Genomic DNA, 17,327 nt, shown 5'->3' on the forward strand with positions numbered 1-17,327 from the left:
AGAATCTGCCATGTTGGGGCATCGTAGGTGGCTCATTTCAGCTAGTTTAATCTTGTTATTGATACCATGTATTGTGTTGGGGTGTTTAGACTGATGCAATGTCAATGCTAATGTGACAAAAATGTACGAGCTAATTAACGAACAATGTAACTATGTATTTGAGAGACAAGTGCTCATTGTGCAAATGTATTTATGTTTTCAATAAACATTGGAGACAAAATATAGTTTACATGTTGTCCACAATCAAAGCCAACCATGTCTGTTTTGCCCAATAGTCAGCCACAGTGGGCGGGTCATAACACCTATAAAACCTAGCGGTAAAACATAGAAATAATTCCATACATTTTTCACGTTGGGAATTTTACAAACACTTTAAATTAAGTGTGTGTTTGGTGTAGGCTTGCCTTGCTGTGACGGTTTTGACAAACGTTTAATTCTCTCTCAGACAAGGTGAGTTTAATCAATATATTTGCCTCAATTTACTCTCACATTCGAAACGCTAATTACCAACATAGAAGACCTCAGCAAGCGCAATCAGAGACATGTATCCAATCCAAGATGATTCCATGTGCTGTATTTAAATTAATTTAATAAAGTGTAGACATTCTTCTGTCCCCTTTCTCTGTCTTAGTTAACCACTGACTACACTTTAGCTAGCTAGTTAGCAAAGCAGTAGATTAGAACATATGTTTGTATTACTTTGCCTAGATAATTGTTCAGCTAGCAGAGCAGTAGATCATACAATCATTTTGTATTACTTATCCTAGATAATTGTCTGTACAGTATGTCGACTGTGGTGTCTATTTCAGACCTTTATGGCATTTTTAAAGGATAAGCATAAGAGAATTAAAAAGGGAGAAGACCACTATAAGCCTGGCCATGTGGAGAAGTACAGCCAGAGTGACGGGCAATTTACCGGTTTGGTCAGGGCCATGAGGGATAAAGTTTATCCTGTGTCAGTGAGTTAAAAAAATACCATGTTTTATACTGCTGTCAACATTCTACAGGGAAGAGCTACTTTATCAATTACACAGTGCATTCGGAAAGTATTCAGACCTCTAGACTTTTTCCACATTTTGTAACATTACAGCCTTATTCTAAAATTAATTGAATCTATGTTTTTCCTCATCAATCTACGCACTACCCCATAATGACAAAGTGAAAACAGGTTTAGACATTTTGGGACATTTATAAAACAGAAACTTTATTTACATAAGTATTCAGACCCTTTGCTAAGAGACTAGAAATGTATCGCCGGTGCATCCTGTTCCATTGATCATCTTTGACATGTTTCTTCAACTTCATTGGAGTCCACCTGTGGTAAATTGATTGGACATGATTTGGAAAGGTACACGCCTGTCTATAAGGTCCCACAGTTGCCAGTGCATGTCCTAGAGCTGGCTGCCCCGGCCAAGCTGAGCAATCTGGGGAGAAGGGCCTTGGTCAAGGAGGTGAGCAAGAACCCAATGGTCACTCTGACAGAGCTCCAGAGTTCCTCTGTGGTGATGGGAGAACCTTCCAGAAGGACAACCATCTCTGCAACACTCCACCAATCAGGCCTTTATGGTAGTGGCCAGACGGAAGTCACTCCTCAGTAAAAGGCACATGACAGCCCGCTTGGAGTTTGCCAAAAGGCGCCTAAAGACTGATCACAAGAAACAAGATTCTCTAGTCGGATGAAACCAAGATTGGACTCTTTAGCCTGAATGCCAAGTCTGAAGGAAACCTGGCAGCATCCCTAGGGTGAAGCATGGTGGTGACGGGATCATGCTGTGGGGATGGTTTTCAGCAGCAGGGACTGGGAGACTAGTCAGGATCGAGCGAACGATGAACAGAGTAAAGTACAGAGAGATTCTTGATGAAAACCTGCTCCAAAGCGCTCAGGTTCACCTTCCAACAAAACAACGACCCTGCCAAGATGGCGCAGGAGTGGCTTCCGGACAAGTCTCTGAATGTCCTTGAGTGGCCTAGCCAGAGCCTGGCCTTGAACCCTATCAAACAGCTCTGGAGAGACCTGAAAAAAGCTGTGCAGCGACGCTCCCCATTCAACCTGGCAGAGCTTGAGAGGATCTGCAGAGAAGAATGGGAGAAACTCTCAAAATACAGGTGTGCCAAGATTGTAGCATCAAACTCAAGAACACTTGAGACTGTAATCGCAGCCAAAGGTGCTTCAACAAAGTACTAAAGGGTCTGAATGTGATAGTTTTTCTTTTAATATACATTTGCAGAAAATGTGTTTTTGCTTTGTCATTATGAGGTATAGCTTGATGAGGAAGAAACAATGTAATAAATGTTATAATAAGGCTATAATGTAACAAAATGTGGGGGGAAATCACAGGCTCTGAATACGTTCTGAATGCACTGTATCACTCATCAGATTACCCCGGATGAAAGACTTAGATGAGTGAGTGATTACTCTGTCCTAGAATGTTGTCATGAGACTGAATCTAAAAATCTATTGACATCCAGAATTGAATTGTTTAGACATCCAGTGTAGTGTGTATTGTAGTTTCATAACCAATCTTGAAAGGCTTTATTTATTCGGAGTGGTACATGCATTCACAGTCTTGGTTTATAGGATCCTTCCCACTATTTGATTAGTGTGTCAAGTGTTATCAATTAAATGGTTAATGAAAAACTGCACTTGTCGTCATGTGAAAATTACAGTTAAATATTCTACAGCTGTAATGTCATCAATCAAATCAAACTTTACTCATGAAAATCCATAATGGATAAAATGAATGGTGAAAAAACAGTTGGATCCATTTCCCTGTGTGACCACTAGGTTTTATGGGTATTATGACAACTCCACTGTGCCCCACAGTGGATGTGTCATTATACCCATAAAACCATTGTGGATTTTAGAAACTCTTCAAAAAAGGTCTGTTTCGTGTAGACTTACACTTGCGTGATGTTTTAAACAATTCAAATCTCTCTTGGACAATGTGACTTGTCAAAAATGAAATGCTAATCTGTAATCATACAGAACTACAAATGTCTGTCTCAAGCTTCACATCTCACCAGGGCCATGATGATCTGGAGGAGACTGTATAATTGAGGCAAAGTTAAGAATCTCTGGATTAACTGCTAAATTTAGTAATTCATAAATTGGTTCAAGTTGTTTAAATGGACAATTCTGTGAACTGTCTTGGGCAAGTTTTTAATTAAAAATGCCTGTTATTTAGCTAGGTAGCTCATGGTTGGTCAGTTAGTTAGCAACATTAGATTGCTATTCGCCATTTAGCCAGGCTATTTGCCTAGCCATTTAAATGCATGAGAAATTCATTAAAACAAGTTTCTTTCTTTGGCTTTTATAAACAAACAGTCTAGCATGGTAGCTAACTTGGAAGCTATGGCTAGGTATTCTTGATAATCAAAAACTATTTTATTTGTCACATACACGTGTTTAGCAGATGTTAATGCGAGTGTAGCAAAATGCTTGTGCTTCTAGTTCGACGGTGCAGTAATATCTAACAATTCCGCAACTACCTAATACACACAAATCTACAGGGGAGAATATGTATATGGATGAGTGATGGCCAAGTGGCATAGGCAAGGTGCAATAGATGGTAAAAAATATAGTATATACATGTGATGAGTAATGTAAAATATGTAAACATTATTAAAATTGCATTATTTAGAGTGGATTGTATGAAGTGACTAGTGATCCATTTATTAAAGGGGCCAGTGATTGGGTCTCAATGTAGGCAGCGGCCTCTGAGTTAGTGATTGCTGTTTAGCAGTCTGATGGCCTTGAGATAGAAGCTGTTCTTCAGTCTCTCTGTCCCAGCTTTGATGCACCTGTACTGACCTTGCCTTCTGGATGGTAGCGGTGTGAACAGGCAGTTAATGTCCTTAATTATCTTTTTGGCCTTCCTGTGACATCGGGTGCTGTAGGTGTCATGGAGGGCAGGTAGTTTGCCCCCGGTGATGCGTTGTGCAGACTGCACCACCCTCTGGAGAACCTTGCGGTTGAGGGCGGTGCAGTTGGCGTACCAGGCTGTGATGCAGCCCGACAGAATGCTCTCAATTGTGAATCTGTAAACGTTTGTCAGGGTTTTGGGTGACAAGCCTTATTTCTTCACCCTCCTGAGGTTGAAGAGGCACTGTTGCGCCTTCACCACACTATCTGTGTGGGTGGACCATTTCAGTTGGTTTGTGATGCGTTTAAAAAACATATATATTACCTTTATTTAACCAGGCAAGTCAGTTAAGAACAGATTCTTATTTTCAATGACGGCCTAGGAACAGTGGGTTAACTGCCTGTTCAGGGGCAGAACGACAATTTGTACCTTGTCAGCTCGGGGGTTTGAACTTGCAACCTTCAGGTTACTAGTCCAACGCTCTAACCACTAGGCTACCCTGCTGCTCCCTGTGTACGCTGAGGAACTTAAAACTTTCCATCTTCTCCACTGCTGTCCCTTCGATGTGGATAGGGGTCTGTTTCCTGAAGTCTACGATCATCTCCTTTGTTTTGTTGATGTTGTGTGACGTTGTTTTCCTGACACCACACACAGAGTGCCCTCACCTCCTCCCTGCTGTCTCGTTGTTGTTGGTAATCAAGCACACTACTGTTGTTGTCTGCAAACTTTATGGTTGAGTTGGGGGCGTGAATGGCCACACAGTCGTGGGTGAACAGGGAGTACAGGAGGGGGCTGAGCACCCACCCCTGTGGGGCCCCAGTGTTGAGGGTCAGCGAAGTGGAGATGTTGTTTCCTACCTTCACCACCTGGGCGTGGCCCGTCAAAGTCCAGGACCCAAGCTGGAGACCCAGTGCCTCCAGCTTGATGATGAGCTTGGAGGGTACTATGGTGTTGAAAGCTGAGCTGTAGTCAATGAACAGCATTCTTACATAGGTATTCCTTTTGTCCAGATGGGAAAGGGCAGTGTGCAGGAGATTGCGTCGTCTGTGGACCTGTTGGGATGGTATGCAAACTGAAGTGGGTCTAGGGTGGCCGGTAAGGTGGAGGTGATATGATCCTTGACTCGTAATGTTTGTGTCGGTGGGTAGCTTACTTCAATGACTACTTGACTTGTAGCTACCCTAGCTAGCTGAATTATTTTAGTCTGGCTTTGAGGTTTCAGAGATGGACTGATTCATCCTCTCGCTAAGTGTGTTTACTGCGGGAAAACAGTGTTTGCTGTTACCCTCTGGACTGCAGATCATTCGTATGGGCAATGTTATGTAACTTTATTTATGACTGAATGGTGTAAAAATGATTGCAACCATTTCTGTGTTTTGACCGCTGGGTTTTATGGGTATTATGACTCAAACTATTGTAGCCCAATGCATTATAGTGCGTTCAAGACAACTGGGAACTCTGAAAAATACAGGATGAAATCATGACGTCAGTGATCTTCAGGTCAAAGTTCAAGCTGAAGAAAGAGGCCAGAGATCTTGAGTTGGAATTCGGAGTTGGATTTCTGTTCAAAATGATTTTTCCCAGTCGGAGCTAGTTTATTTTTTCTCAACTTCCCAGCTGTCTTGAACACACTGAAGTTGTAAGTCTGAGATCCCAGTTATTATGGGTATTGTATGGAACTGAGAGTCATGATCAAGGGCTGATGCTATGTATTGGACAAATGAGAGGCTTTGAAAGCACCGGTCAGCAATAATGGCACTCCTCAGAAGAAGCAGTTTTGAATTAAATGGTTCAAGGACAGAATTACATTTATGTAGCTCAGATAATATAATTGAAAAGTGCATTAAGGTGTCTGTAATAGAATAAACTTGGCAAAACAAATGTAGGCATTAATGAATTTCTATTGGTTCCCAAATATTTTTTACAATGGTGGGGGAGTGCCAAGATGGTCTGGTCTGCTCAGCAAGTTAATTGACTATACAGCATATGAAACAGGAAAAAAATGGAGCGAGTGAGATGTTTTGCTTCCTCTTCCATCTCTCGTGAACCTACGGGATGTTTGAAAGCATCCCGTCTGCGCAGTGCTGCACAAGAGGTGTCTGACATCATCATAAACTATCTCTGTTTATATTGTGCAGTGTTATAAGTTGTAGGTTTAAGGCAGCCCTGCATCCCTTTCACTTCTTGTCAGAACGGCATATTGCACTACACTGGTGAATATGTCCGAAACCAAACCACCACTTTGCATTTAGGAAAGTGACATCTGCTGTGCTTTAGAATAACTTATAGTTCCAGAAGTAAGATTGCAACTTTTTAAGGCTTTGGGACCAATAAGTTGGACTTCCAACATAATTTTTTTATATATATATATATATATCAGTAAATTAACATTACGTTTTGTATTATTTTTGTTTGACTTTGACATCCCAAACTTGAAATGTCAGAACTGTTGTGTTGCGCAGATTGTCTGGTTCAAAAAACAAGAAGAATAATAGTTATTTCAAAGCTGTAACTCGATGTGACTGATTTTCACATTCTTCGCTTAGCTTGTAAACATTACATCATGAGCAAAGGAGCAAATTCCACTTTTCTGGTGTTGTCGGCTTTGAATGTCAAACAATCGATGAATCAAATCAATAAAGAAAAGGGGAACATTGTTACTTTGGTGAGTAAACATTCCCCTGTAGCCCATTGTGTATCCATACTAATAATTTCATTTGGATATTTGATTTATTGTATTTGTATTGTTGACTAGTGTTTAAGTACACAAATTGTAGAAATTACTACAACATTTGTTGCGGTAGGTCCTGAGATGCGTAAGAACTTGCACATAAGGGGGTATTTTGGATCGGAGTTACAATAACTCAAAGGTTTGCGAACCACTGTTATACACAACCATTGCTGTGGCCCAAATGGTATTACAATGGATAATCTCTGCAGACCAAATGACTTTTTACTGTACAATACTTTTTATCAAAATCATTTTTGCAAGTCTCTAAAATAGTCTTCAGTTGATAAGCACATCATAGCTGCCATTTGAGGGTGCAATAGGATGCAAACAGCTGTGGTTCAGAATAACCTAGCTCTTGATCATGGGGCGGGGATTTAAGATCCAAGATGCTCGGTCTGAACCTTAACATGCATCGCTTTTGGTACTGTTTTGGAATTATAAGGACCTTATCTTTCATATCAGTGAAATATATATATTTTAAAGGTTAAATTGATACACACCTTGATAGGGTTAATGTTCCCACATGGCCATATCTCAATGATACAGCGCTTGTTTACGAAAACAGACCGAAGACTAGGAACACCCAGTTGTGGAAAAAGTACTCCATTCTTTTACTTGAGTAAAAGTAAAGATACCTTTTTTAATAGAAAATTACTCAAAAGTGAAAGTCACCCAGTAAAATACTACTTCAGTGAAAGTATTTGGTTTTTAAGTATCAAAAGTATAAATGATTGAAAATTCCTTATTAAGCAAACCAGACAGCACCATTTTTTTAAATGGATAGCCAGGGGCACACTCCAACACTCATAATTTACAAACAAAGCATTTGTGTTTAGTGACTCCGTCAGATCAGAGGCAGTCGATGACCAGGGATGTTCTCTTTAAGTGTGGGAATTGGACAGTTTTCCTGTCCTGCTAAGCATTCAAAATGTACTTTTGGGTGTCTGGGGAAAATGTAAGTACATTTTCTAAAAGTTGTCAAAAATATAAATAGTAAAGTACAGATACTTAAACTACTGAAGTAGTACTTTAAAGTATTTTTACTTAAGTACTTTACACAACTGCGAACACCTGTGTAAGCTTAACTCGGGAAGTGTAATTTCGTTGGATGGAGGCACCCTTGGCTGTATTGAACTGTGTAAAATAGGCTGTATTGAACTGTGTAAAATAGCTAAGAGTAACCTAACCTTTAACCTACACGTATTAGTCTACTCTTGGAAACTGACATTTCCGACTTACCCCAACTGGGGGTTGTTATACAGGACTTGGACCAGGAAGTAGGCGGGACAAAACAGCCAGTATGTGCAACCAGTTAGCAAGTCGGACATTTTGGCGTTCCTAGTTCCCACTAGCTTTGTTCTTATTGCCCCTGATGATCCATTATGCAAATGCGTAACACTTCATATTTTGACACTTGCAGGGCTCTACAGTACAACCATTTTACTCGCATATGCAACAAAATGTGTGCGAACTGAAAGGTCATGAGCACATACCCGCCTACTTCCTGGTCTAAGTCCAGTACTGTTTTTGAATGGGCTTTCAGCTTATATAATCAAATATAATCAAATTGATGAAAATTGGGTCATTTTTAAGAAATGTTAAATAATGTGTTCATGGGTTAATTTACCTTTAACCAATTCCTTTTATGAATGTTTTAAAATATGAAGGGGAGAAAACGCTCAGGTAGAAGTAAATAAATGTACATATCTTAAAGGATGTTTAAATTAATTTGATAATCAAAGATTTTTTAACTAAACCAAGATAGACCACAACCTGTCTTTTCAAATGGGAACAATTAAGTATTTTTGGGCAGTAAAGCAATGACGTGTGTCGAGCAAGCACGAGCTAGTGAGTACCTATTGATGCATTCTACCATATTTGCATATTTCCGTTAGGGAACGCCTATTCTGAAGAGCGTTGTGCAATTAAATTCGCCTTTGCACTCCTAAACGACGCACTTTAAATAAAAACCTTTGGCAAAGGGTAAAGTCTACAAAACTTAGTCCACTCTGTTCATGACAGATGTTTAGTTTTGTGAACCGAACTATATTGAGATCAAATTTTGAAGCTCAAGCTTTTTCAAGCAGAAATTTGCTTCCTGCAACACGAACTCAAAGTTCTGGGACACTGTAAAGTCCATGGAGAATAAGAACACCTCCTCCCAGCTGCCCACTGCACTGAAGATAGGAAACACTGTCACCACTGATAAATCCACCATAATTGAGAATTTCAATAAGCATTTTTCTACGGCTGGCCATGCTTTCCACCTGGCTACTCCTACCCCGGTCAACAGCACTGCACCCCCAACAGCAACTCACCCAAGCCTTCCCCATTTCTCCTTCTCCCAAATCCGTTCAGCTGATGTTCTGAAAGAGCTGCAAAATCTGGACCCCTACAAATCAGCCGGGCTAGATAATCTGGACCCTTTCTTTCTAAAATTATCTGCCGAAATTGTTGCCACCCCTATTTACTAGCCTGTTCAACCTCTCTTTCGTGTCGTCTGAGATTGCCAAAGATTGGAAAGCAGCTGCGGTCATCCCCCTCTTCAAAGGGGGGGGACACTCTTGACCCAAACTGCTACAGACCTATATCTATCCTACCCTGCCTTTCTAAGGTCTTCGAAACCCAAGTCAACAAACAGATTACCGACCATTTCGAATCTCACCATACCTTCTCTGCTATGCAATCTGGTTTCAGAGCTGGTCATGGGTGCACCTCAGCCACGCTCAAGGTCCTAAACGATATCTTAACCGCCATCGATAAGAAACATTACTGTGCAGCCGTATTCATTGATCTGGCCAAGGCTTTCAACTCTGTCAATCACCACATCCTCATCGGCAGACTCGACAGCCTTGGTTTCTCAAATGATTGCCTCGCCTGGTTCACCAACTACTTCTCTGATAAAGTTCAGTGTGTCAAATCGGAGGGTCTGCTGTCCGGACCTCTGGCAAGTCTCTATGGGGGTGCCACAGGGTTCAATTCTTGGACCGACTCTCTTCTCTGTATACATCAATGAGGTCGCTCTTGCTGCTGGTGAGTCTCTGATCCACCTCTATGCAGACGACACCATTCTGTATACTTCTGGCCCTTCTTTGGACGCTGTGTTAACAACCCTCCAGGCAAGCTTCAATGCCATACAACTCTCCTTCCGTGTCCTCCAATTGCTCTTAAATACAAGTAAAACTAAATGCATGCTCTTCAACCGATCGCTGCCTGCACCTACCCGCCTGTCCAACATCACTACTCTGGACGGCTCTGACTTAGAATACGTGGACAACTACAAATACTTAGGTGTCTGGTTAGACTGTAAACTCTCCTTCCAGACCCATATCAACCATCTCCAATCCAAAGTTAAATCTAGAATTGGCTTCCTATTTCGCAATAAAGCATCCTTCACTCATGCTGCCAAACATACACTTGTAAAACTGACCATCCTACCAATCCTCGACTTTGGCGATGTCATTTACAAAATAGCCTCCAATACCCTACTCAACAAATTGGATGCAGTCTATCACAGTGCAATCCGTTTTGTCACCAAAGCCCCATATACTACCCACCATTGCGACCTGTACGCTCTCGTTGGCTGGCCCTCGCTTCATACTCGTCGCCAAACCCACTGGCTCCATGTCATCTACAAGACCCTGCTAGGTAAAGTCCCCCCTTATCTCAGCTCGCTGGTCACCATAGCATCTCCCACCTGTAGCACACGCTCCAGCAGGTATATCTCTCTAGTCACCCCCAAAACCAATTCTTTCTTTGGCCGCCTCTCCTTCCAGTTCTCTGCTGCCAATGACTGGAACGAACTACAAAAATCTCTGAAACTGGAAACACTTATCTCCCTCACTAGCTTTAAGCACCAACTGTCAGAGCAACTCAGATTACTGCACCTGTACATAGCCCACCTATAATTTAGCCCAAACAACTACCTCTTTCCCAACTGTATTTTATTTATTTATTTATTTTGCTCCTTTGCACCCCATTATTTTTATTTCTACTTTGCACAGTCTTCCATTGCAAAACTACCATTCCAGTGTTTTACTTGCTATATTGTATTTACTTTGCCACCATGGCCTTTTTTGCCTTTACCTCCCTTCTCACCTCATTTGCTCACATCGTATATAGACTTGTTTATACTGTATTATTGACTTTATGTTTGTTTTACTCCATGTGTAACTCTGTCTTTGTATCTGTCGAACTGCTTTGCTTTATCTTGGCCAGGTCGCAATTGTAAATGAGAACTTGTTCTCAACTTGCCTACCTGGTTAAATAAAGGTGAAATAAATAAATAAAAGAAAAAATGTTTAATCGATGAAAGTTTGCAGAATTTCGGTTTAAAAAAAATCCATCTCGTTCCATCTTCTGCCACTGGGCTTCCTCTGAATGGAAACGCAAAGCGGATGCTTCATATTGATACATCCGGTAAGATATGTCATTGTTCTGTGATATAAGCTTGAAGACCATTTAATAAACAGTACGGACCTTGGACAAGTAAGCAGGACAACGCGCAGCTCAACAAGCCAATAGTAGACGAGTTAAATGTTGCGTATCTGAACGCGCCAATCACAGCCTCGGTGCGCCCGTTTTGGCTCGTGACTGTAAAGGAGAATGAAGAGCATCCAATTACATTTTTAGGCGACAAGGTCAACAAGGGTTCGGAGGAGGCCAGTGATTTTGTCTATTGATTTTGCCGAGCCACCAGCAACACAAGATGAAGATTCGGCTAGCAGTAGCCTTAACACTGCCACCGGCTTTGCCCCCGTTTCGCCAACCACTGCCGGTGGGAAACAATACAAATACAAAGCTTTCCCGTGGTTGCATTTTGAAGGAAATGTTATGTTTTGCAAGTCCGAACCACAACTTGCAGGCAAGCTTTCTTCGTTTGTGGTGGGGAATCCTCACCTGAAGGACACTGTTAAACACAACGCGTCCAAAAAGCACATTGAGTGCAGAGAACCACATCATCAAGAGTACCACCCCCCATCTAGGGGTTGTGGTAATGAAATTCAAATGGCAAATCTCACTCCAAACTTTGTTCAAATGTTGGCAGCCCTGTAATGAGTAGGATTCTGGGTTTTCACGTGCAAAAGTGATTGCTTTTGATAAATGCTTTATCTGCCTTTTATGTAAAAGAGATGTATATTTCTGAACGATAAACCATGCTGTCTTGTTGACAACATGACCAGAACAGCGCAGATTACGGTTCGATTTGAGAAGAGCGCTCCTCCCTCACCACTTTTGCCCGTTCACCACGCAGGCCATAGACTGACTGGTGCACCTCGCTTCAATTTAATCCTTAATCGAACACTGCCATTGCCAAGAGTCCTCTGTAAACCACGCCCCAGTGGGCAGAGCTAGGCATGTTGAAATTACACTGGGACACATTTTATTACTGAGATAGGTCTGCGGTGGTTCTGTTTAGTTAATCTAATATTTCAGAAAATATGTATTGCAGTTAATTTTGTCTTTTGAGTAGCAAACGGAAACAAGTCCCAAACACTTCTCAATAGAAAATGTTCTGCCTCAGGGGGGCGCTGTTTAACAATTCTTTGGATTATCTAATGACCACCAGTGCTCTGAATAAATTGCTTGTTCACAAGACAGACCTGGTTGACATGAAATTCACATTATTGTAATTGACCCTTGTTATAGACACACTGTACTTTTTCACAACAAAAGAGCCATTGTGATTTCATTGTATGTATGGTACAGTCTGATTTGGACATTTTGTTCTCTGTTGTAGAGCAAGTAAAATAAAGACTATGTAAACTGGACGTGTGACTAAAGGTTGAGATCTCTTGATATCAGAGATGTGCCTTAAGGCGTCCACATGCTTCCCAGCCGAAAAAGTTCGGAAGAGTTTGTGCGTATATTATGATGGCATTTTGTGACGTTTGTTTTGGACATCGGTTTTGTGTGCCCGAACAGCTGAAAACCCTCACCGACGTCTACGCCCCTTTATCGGTGATCGGTCAACAATAAGGATTATTCAGTCTGTCATTCAACAAGAGACTACTAGTTTTCATGCATTTTTCATTGAGAAATACTGCACCAAGCATATTAGTTACATGCAAAACTGTGACTTTTTTTTGACTGAATCTGACCATCTGACCGATTTTTGAGTTATTTTAGATTAATTCTGAGGAAGTGTATACTGGCTACGGCATCTCAAAATGGACAAACAGTAGTCTTGCAGGTTTTTTTTCAAGCTTTTAAGGGAGTATGCAATCACACTCGTTCTGTACAGCTAGGAGCAAGTCGAACCGAAGCATGCTGACCCCTTTACCCAGTCTGTTGGGGGGAGCTATGGGAACGACGTAGTGAGTGCATACCTTTTCATACTGGTCCACCCATGACAATCAGATCCACAACGCTGCAAGTGAGCCACACGGGACTGCACAGATGCTAGACCGTGGAATCACAGTTGACTTAAAGTATCAGAATTCATAAATACTACAAGTATCTATTTTTTTGACACTTTGTGTTGAACACAGTGTACATGTGTGTCCAGAGTCTCTCACTCATTGCCTCATCACCTGGGAGCTAACACATCTTCAGCTACCACCACCTAAGGAATTACAGTCCCCTTGATTAACCCCAACAAAGACTAAATACTAGGCCTACATGGCAACAAAAACACTTCCAATTGTTACAGGACTGTTCAGAATCTGTAGAATATAAAGATCCACTGGGCTGAATTGTCATTCAATTATTAGCAATTTATTATAAACATTGACACAAGCGCACAAAGGTACACACACCAACAGAATAAAGGATGTTTATTCCGCTATTGCAACATATGGAAAAATATAACCATTCAAATTCATGAAACAGATTTCTAGATGGTCTAATACAGCTTTAGCTCTTGGGTTATGATGGGCAAGGTTCAAATGATTCTGCATTGCTTTTCCATGGACTTGACCTCAACCCTAGTAGTAGTAATTTATTATTCCCAACTTGGATGATTGTGTATGTAATGTACAGAGACAAGACAAGGTTCACAATAAGGTCTTATTGACAACAATGAAGACTTCCATACTGTTATTTATTTATCATGCTCCTTTGCACCCCAGTATCTCTACTTGCACATTCATCTTCTGCACATCTACCATTCCAGTGTTAAATTGCTATATTGTACTTACTTTGCCACCATGGCCTATTTATTGCCTTTACCAACCTTACCTCATTTGCACTCACTGTATATAGACTTTTTCTACTGTATTATTGACTGTTTATTCCATGTGCAACTCTGTTGTATGTGTCAAACTGCTTTGCTTTATCTTGGCCAGGTCGCAGTTGTAAATGAGAACTTGTTCTCAACTAGCCTACCTGGTTAGTTAAATAAATAAAGGTGAAATAAATAAATTACAGTTGACACAGTGACTTGAGGGGGAGACTGAAACAGTGGAGGCAGCAACAGGCAGATGGGGGGGGCAGGCAGGCACGTCCATGTGTCGGCCAGAGTGCCCTCAGCCGTTGTCCTGGGAGATACAGAGAAATAGAAAAGAGGGTTCAGTGAGCGCTTCCCTAAGATCTTACTTTAGGTCATAGATAAAATTGACTGCAATGTACTTGACTAATATATATATATATATATATATATATTAGTCGCATAACTACACACAACCACCATAGACCCATTGTAAAATTAGATTCTATCTCCGTATGATATATCCTTACTACAATGTGTCCAAGTGCACGAACAACATGCCTTGCTCCGCCCACTAGGGTGTGGCTTACAGAGCGCTCTTTGCAATCTGCACTCGTTATATTACCAAACCGGCAGGAGCAGACTGGGATCAGAAATCGTCTCTGCCATTTCTAACACATTGGCCCCCTTGAGGTCACCACACCAGCGTTCTTTGTTTGTGGTGAATCTTAACCTGAAGACTGACACTGTTACAAAGCTTGAGGTCGAAAAAGCACATTGAGAGCAGGGATTCATTCATACCAGAACTCAGGACATTTTGTAGGGTACAATTTAAACTACAAACTTAACTATCAGTGGATAGCCAGATTTAAAGCACTGGAACTAACCCCTCTCTCCATTCTGAACAGAACAACTTTCCGGCATCACGTTTTACCTCCCCTCTCAAGATGACGACTCCTCAGTATGACCTGTCAAACACGCTCCCTCCCCACACACTGACCCAGCTGGCACGGGAGTGGCTGGCAGAGGACACACCAAACTTTGACCCTGCAGGGCTGTGTGTGGGATCACATGAGGTCGAGGCCAGGTTGTTGTGTAAAACGCCGTGCAGCATGCTGGCAGGCAGGCCTTTCTTCACTGCTGTCTTCACTGAGCTCAGCTGCACTGTGGAATGGGCACACAAAGAGGGAGCACAGCTCGGTAAGAGACCAACTATGAACCTGGTCAAAAGCATGCTGTGGAGGTTTAAGATAATACACAGATGCCTCACAAATGTGATGACAATACACCAACTCTGATCACACTGCCAAATTCATTTGGAGAAGGTATTGTGGAAACAAGCTTTGAGTTTGGCATTCACAAAATTCCATTGGAATAGATTCCAACTGATGACCATCTAACCATTTTAGATACAGATCACTCACATGTGTTTAGGTAAACTCTTCTTTGACCTCACCTCCACCAGGTCCAAATGCAGTGACGCAGACTGCTGTGGTCAGAGGCCCAGCAAGGTGTATCCTCCTCGGGGAGAGACCGGCCCTCAACTGCCTGGCCCGGGCCTCGGGGATAGCCACCCGCTGCTCCCAGCTACAGAGCATCGCCAGGGAGGCAGGCTGGCATGGCCATGTGGCTGGCACGCGTAAAACCACCCCTGGGTTCCGGCTGGTGGAGAAGTATGCCATGCTGGTGGGCGGCGTGTCCATACACAGACAGGACCTGAGTGGGATGGTGATGCTGAAAGACAATCATATATGGGCATCAGGGAGTATCACACAGGTAGGCAAGGGTGGATGTCTCAAACTGTACATTTGACATCAACCTATACTATGTTGTGGTTGTCGATTCCTCTGAAATGCATGAAAATCAGAGTGCAAGAATACATGTACGTCTTTCATATTCCAAGATGTACCATTAGATCTGTCCTTTTTCTAATATGAGAGCTGAAGTTTTCCCTCTGTGCATTTTGAATATAAATTAATGTTGCATTCTGATAGAGAACTGATTTGATGTAATTCCTACCTATGGGTCTTCCAGGCGGTGAAGGACGCCCGCTCGGTGTGTGGCTTCAGCAGTAAGATTGAGGTGGAGTGCGGCAGCCGGGAGGAGGGCAGTGAGGCGGCCACGGCAGGCGCCGACATCGTCATGCTGGACAACTTTAAGCCACAGGTGAGACTGATGGACTTCCCAAAGGCATCAGGGAAGTAATGTAGAAGAGGTAGAGATGTACTGGAGGGCTTGTGATAAAGCGGAAGACATGATTCCGTTGGACATTCATGTACATTGGACTATCAATGTAATATTCTTCTTCCTCCAGTGCTGTGCATTTCGTTCAATGTCTTTCCTTCACGGTCTCTTCCCGCACTCGTTTCTTCCGGCCTCGATTCCTCCTCTGTCCCTTCCTCTCTCAGGAACTCCATGCGGCAGCCAAGCTTCTGAAGGAGGAGTTCCCTTCTGTGCTAATCGAGGCCAGTGGAGGGGTGACCCCAGACTCCCTGCCCCAGTATCTCTCCCCCCATGTGGACATAATCTCTCTGGGCTGCATAACCCAGGGCTGCCCAGTGGTAGACTTCTCCCTCAAGGTTCAAAAGCCTGTTCCCTTTCCAATTATTTTCCGATCAAAGTAACTGTGGCAATTCAGGATTTTTGTTAATAAAGTGAAAATAAAAAGCAACGGTCAATTTCCTCACTTTTCATCCAGGAGATGATCAAGAGAAAAACAAAATCCATTATGACATTCAGAGGTGACTGTATGTCTATGCTGTGTACAACTAATTTAGAAATCCTTATTAAAACTGTGAAGACAGTTCCCTCAGTTTCTTTTGTCCCATAGTGATCATCTATTATATGGGATATTCTTTCAAATCCTTAATCTTTGTGATCCACCAGGAGAAAAGATGACAAATGAGTAACTAAGTCACTACACTGTTAAAGCTTCATATGGATTAAAACACACTGCACTTCCACCACTAAAAGTCCATCACCTGTTAAATGAATAAATCAGATATCCGTATTCAAAACACTGAAGTTAAACATGCATAAAATCACCATCTTTGAGTTGACATTATTTAGGCCTAATAATATCATGCCCAAACCGCATCCTCAAATAGATTTTGTCCCCCCACACCAAACGCAATCACGACATGCAGGTTGAAGTATAAAAACAAACTCTGAACAAATTATTTTAATTTTAAGCGACAGGTCAAAAAGCATTAAACATTTATGGCAATTTAGGTAGATAGCTTTCTGTTTCTAGCTAATTTGTCCTGGGTTGTTATTTTACCTGAAATGCACAAGGTCCTCTACTCCGACAATTAATCCACAGATAAAACGGTCAACTGACTCATTTCTGGTCATCTCCCCTCCTTCTAGGCTTCTTTTTCTTTGGACTTTATATGGCAATTGGCATCTAACTTTCATAAGGTGTATTACCACAGCTGACTGACCAACTGACCTCGGGTCATCTTTCAATCACCCACGTGGGTATAACCAATGAGGTGGCACGTGGATTTCTGCTTCTATAAACCAATGAGGAGATGGGAGAGGTAGGACTTGCACCGTGTTCAGCGTCACTAATAGAACGGATTTC

The 17,327-nt window shown here is 41.9% G+C and overlaps 1 protein-coding gene across 2 annotated transcripts; it reads left to right on the plus strand.

The window, feature by feature from the left end:
- Positions 1–293: 293 nt before the first annotated feature.
- Positions 294–16,412, plus strand: LOC118389235 (nicotinate-nucleotide pyrophosphorylase [carboxylating]-like). Of its 2 annotated transcripts, none has more exons than XM_035779093.1 (5): positions 294–450; positions 14,650–14,941; positions 15,207–15,517; positions 15,776–15,907; positions 16,150–16,412. In XM_035779093.1, exons 2-5 carry the CDS (start codon positions 14,689–14,691, stop codon positions 16,363–16,365), a joined length of 912 nt encoding a protein of 303 aa, XP_035634986.1. In that variant the 5' UTR covers positions 294–450; positions 14,650–14,688; the 3' UTR covers positions 16,366–16,412. The 2 variants fall into 2 exon arrangements, with proteins under 2 accessions (XP_035634986.1, XP_035634985.1); XM_035779092.1 differs by lacking the exon at positions 294–450 and adding an exon at positions 6,450–6,528.
- The last annotated feature ends 915 nt before the right edge of the window (positions 16,413–17,327 follow it).

This window comes from Oncorhynchus keta, chromosome 10 (genome assembly GCF_023373465.1).
Source record: "Oncorhynchus keta strain PuntledgeMale-10-30-2019 chromosome 10, Oket_V2, whole genome shotgun sequence".
NCBI lineage: Eukaryota > Metazoa > Chordata > Actinopteri > Salmoniformes > Salmonidae > Oncorhynchus > Oncorhynchus keta.

Coding starts and splice junctions, on each gene's coding strand:
- LOC118389235 (XM_035779092.1), top strand. CDS start 6,487: ATGAATCAAATCAATAAAGAAAAGGGGAACATTGTTACTTTG. Junction 6,529..14,649: donor AGGGGAACATTGTTACTTTG/GTGAGTAAACAT, acceptor CATTCTGAACAG/AACAACTTTCCGGCATCACG. Junction 15,908..16,149: donor TGGACAACTTTAAGCCACAG/GTGAGACTGATG, acceptor TTCCTCTCTCAG/GAACTCCATGCGGCAGCCAA.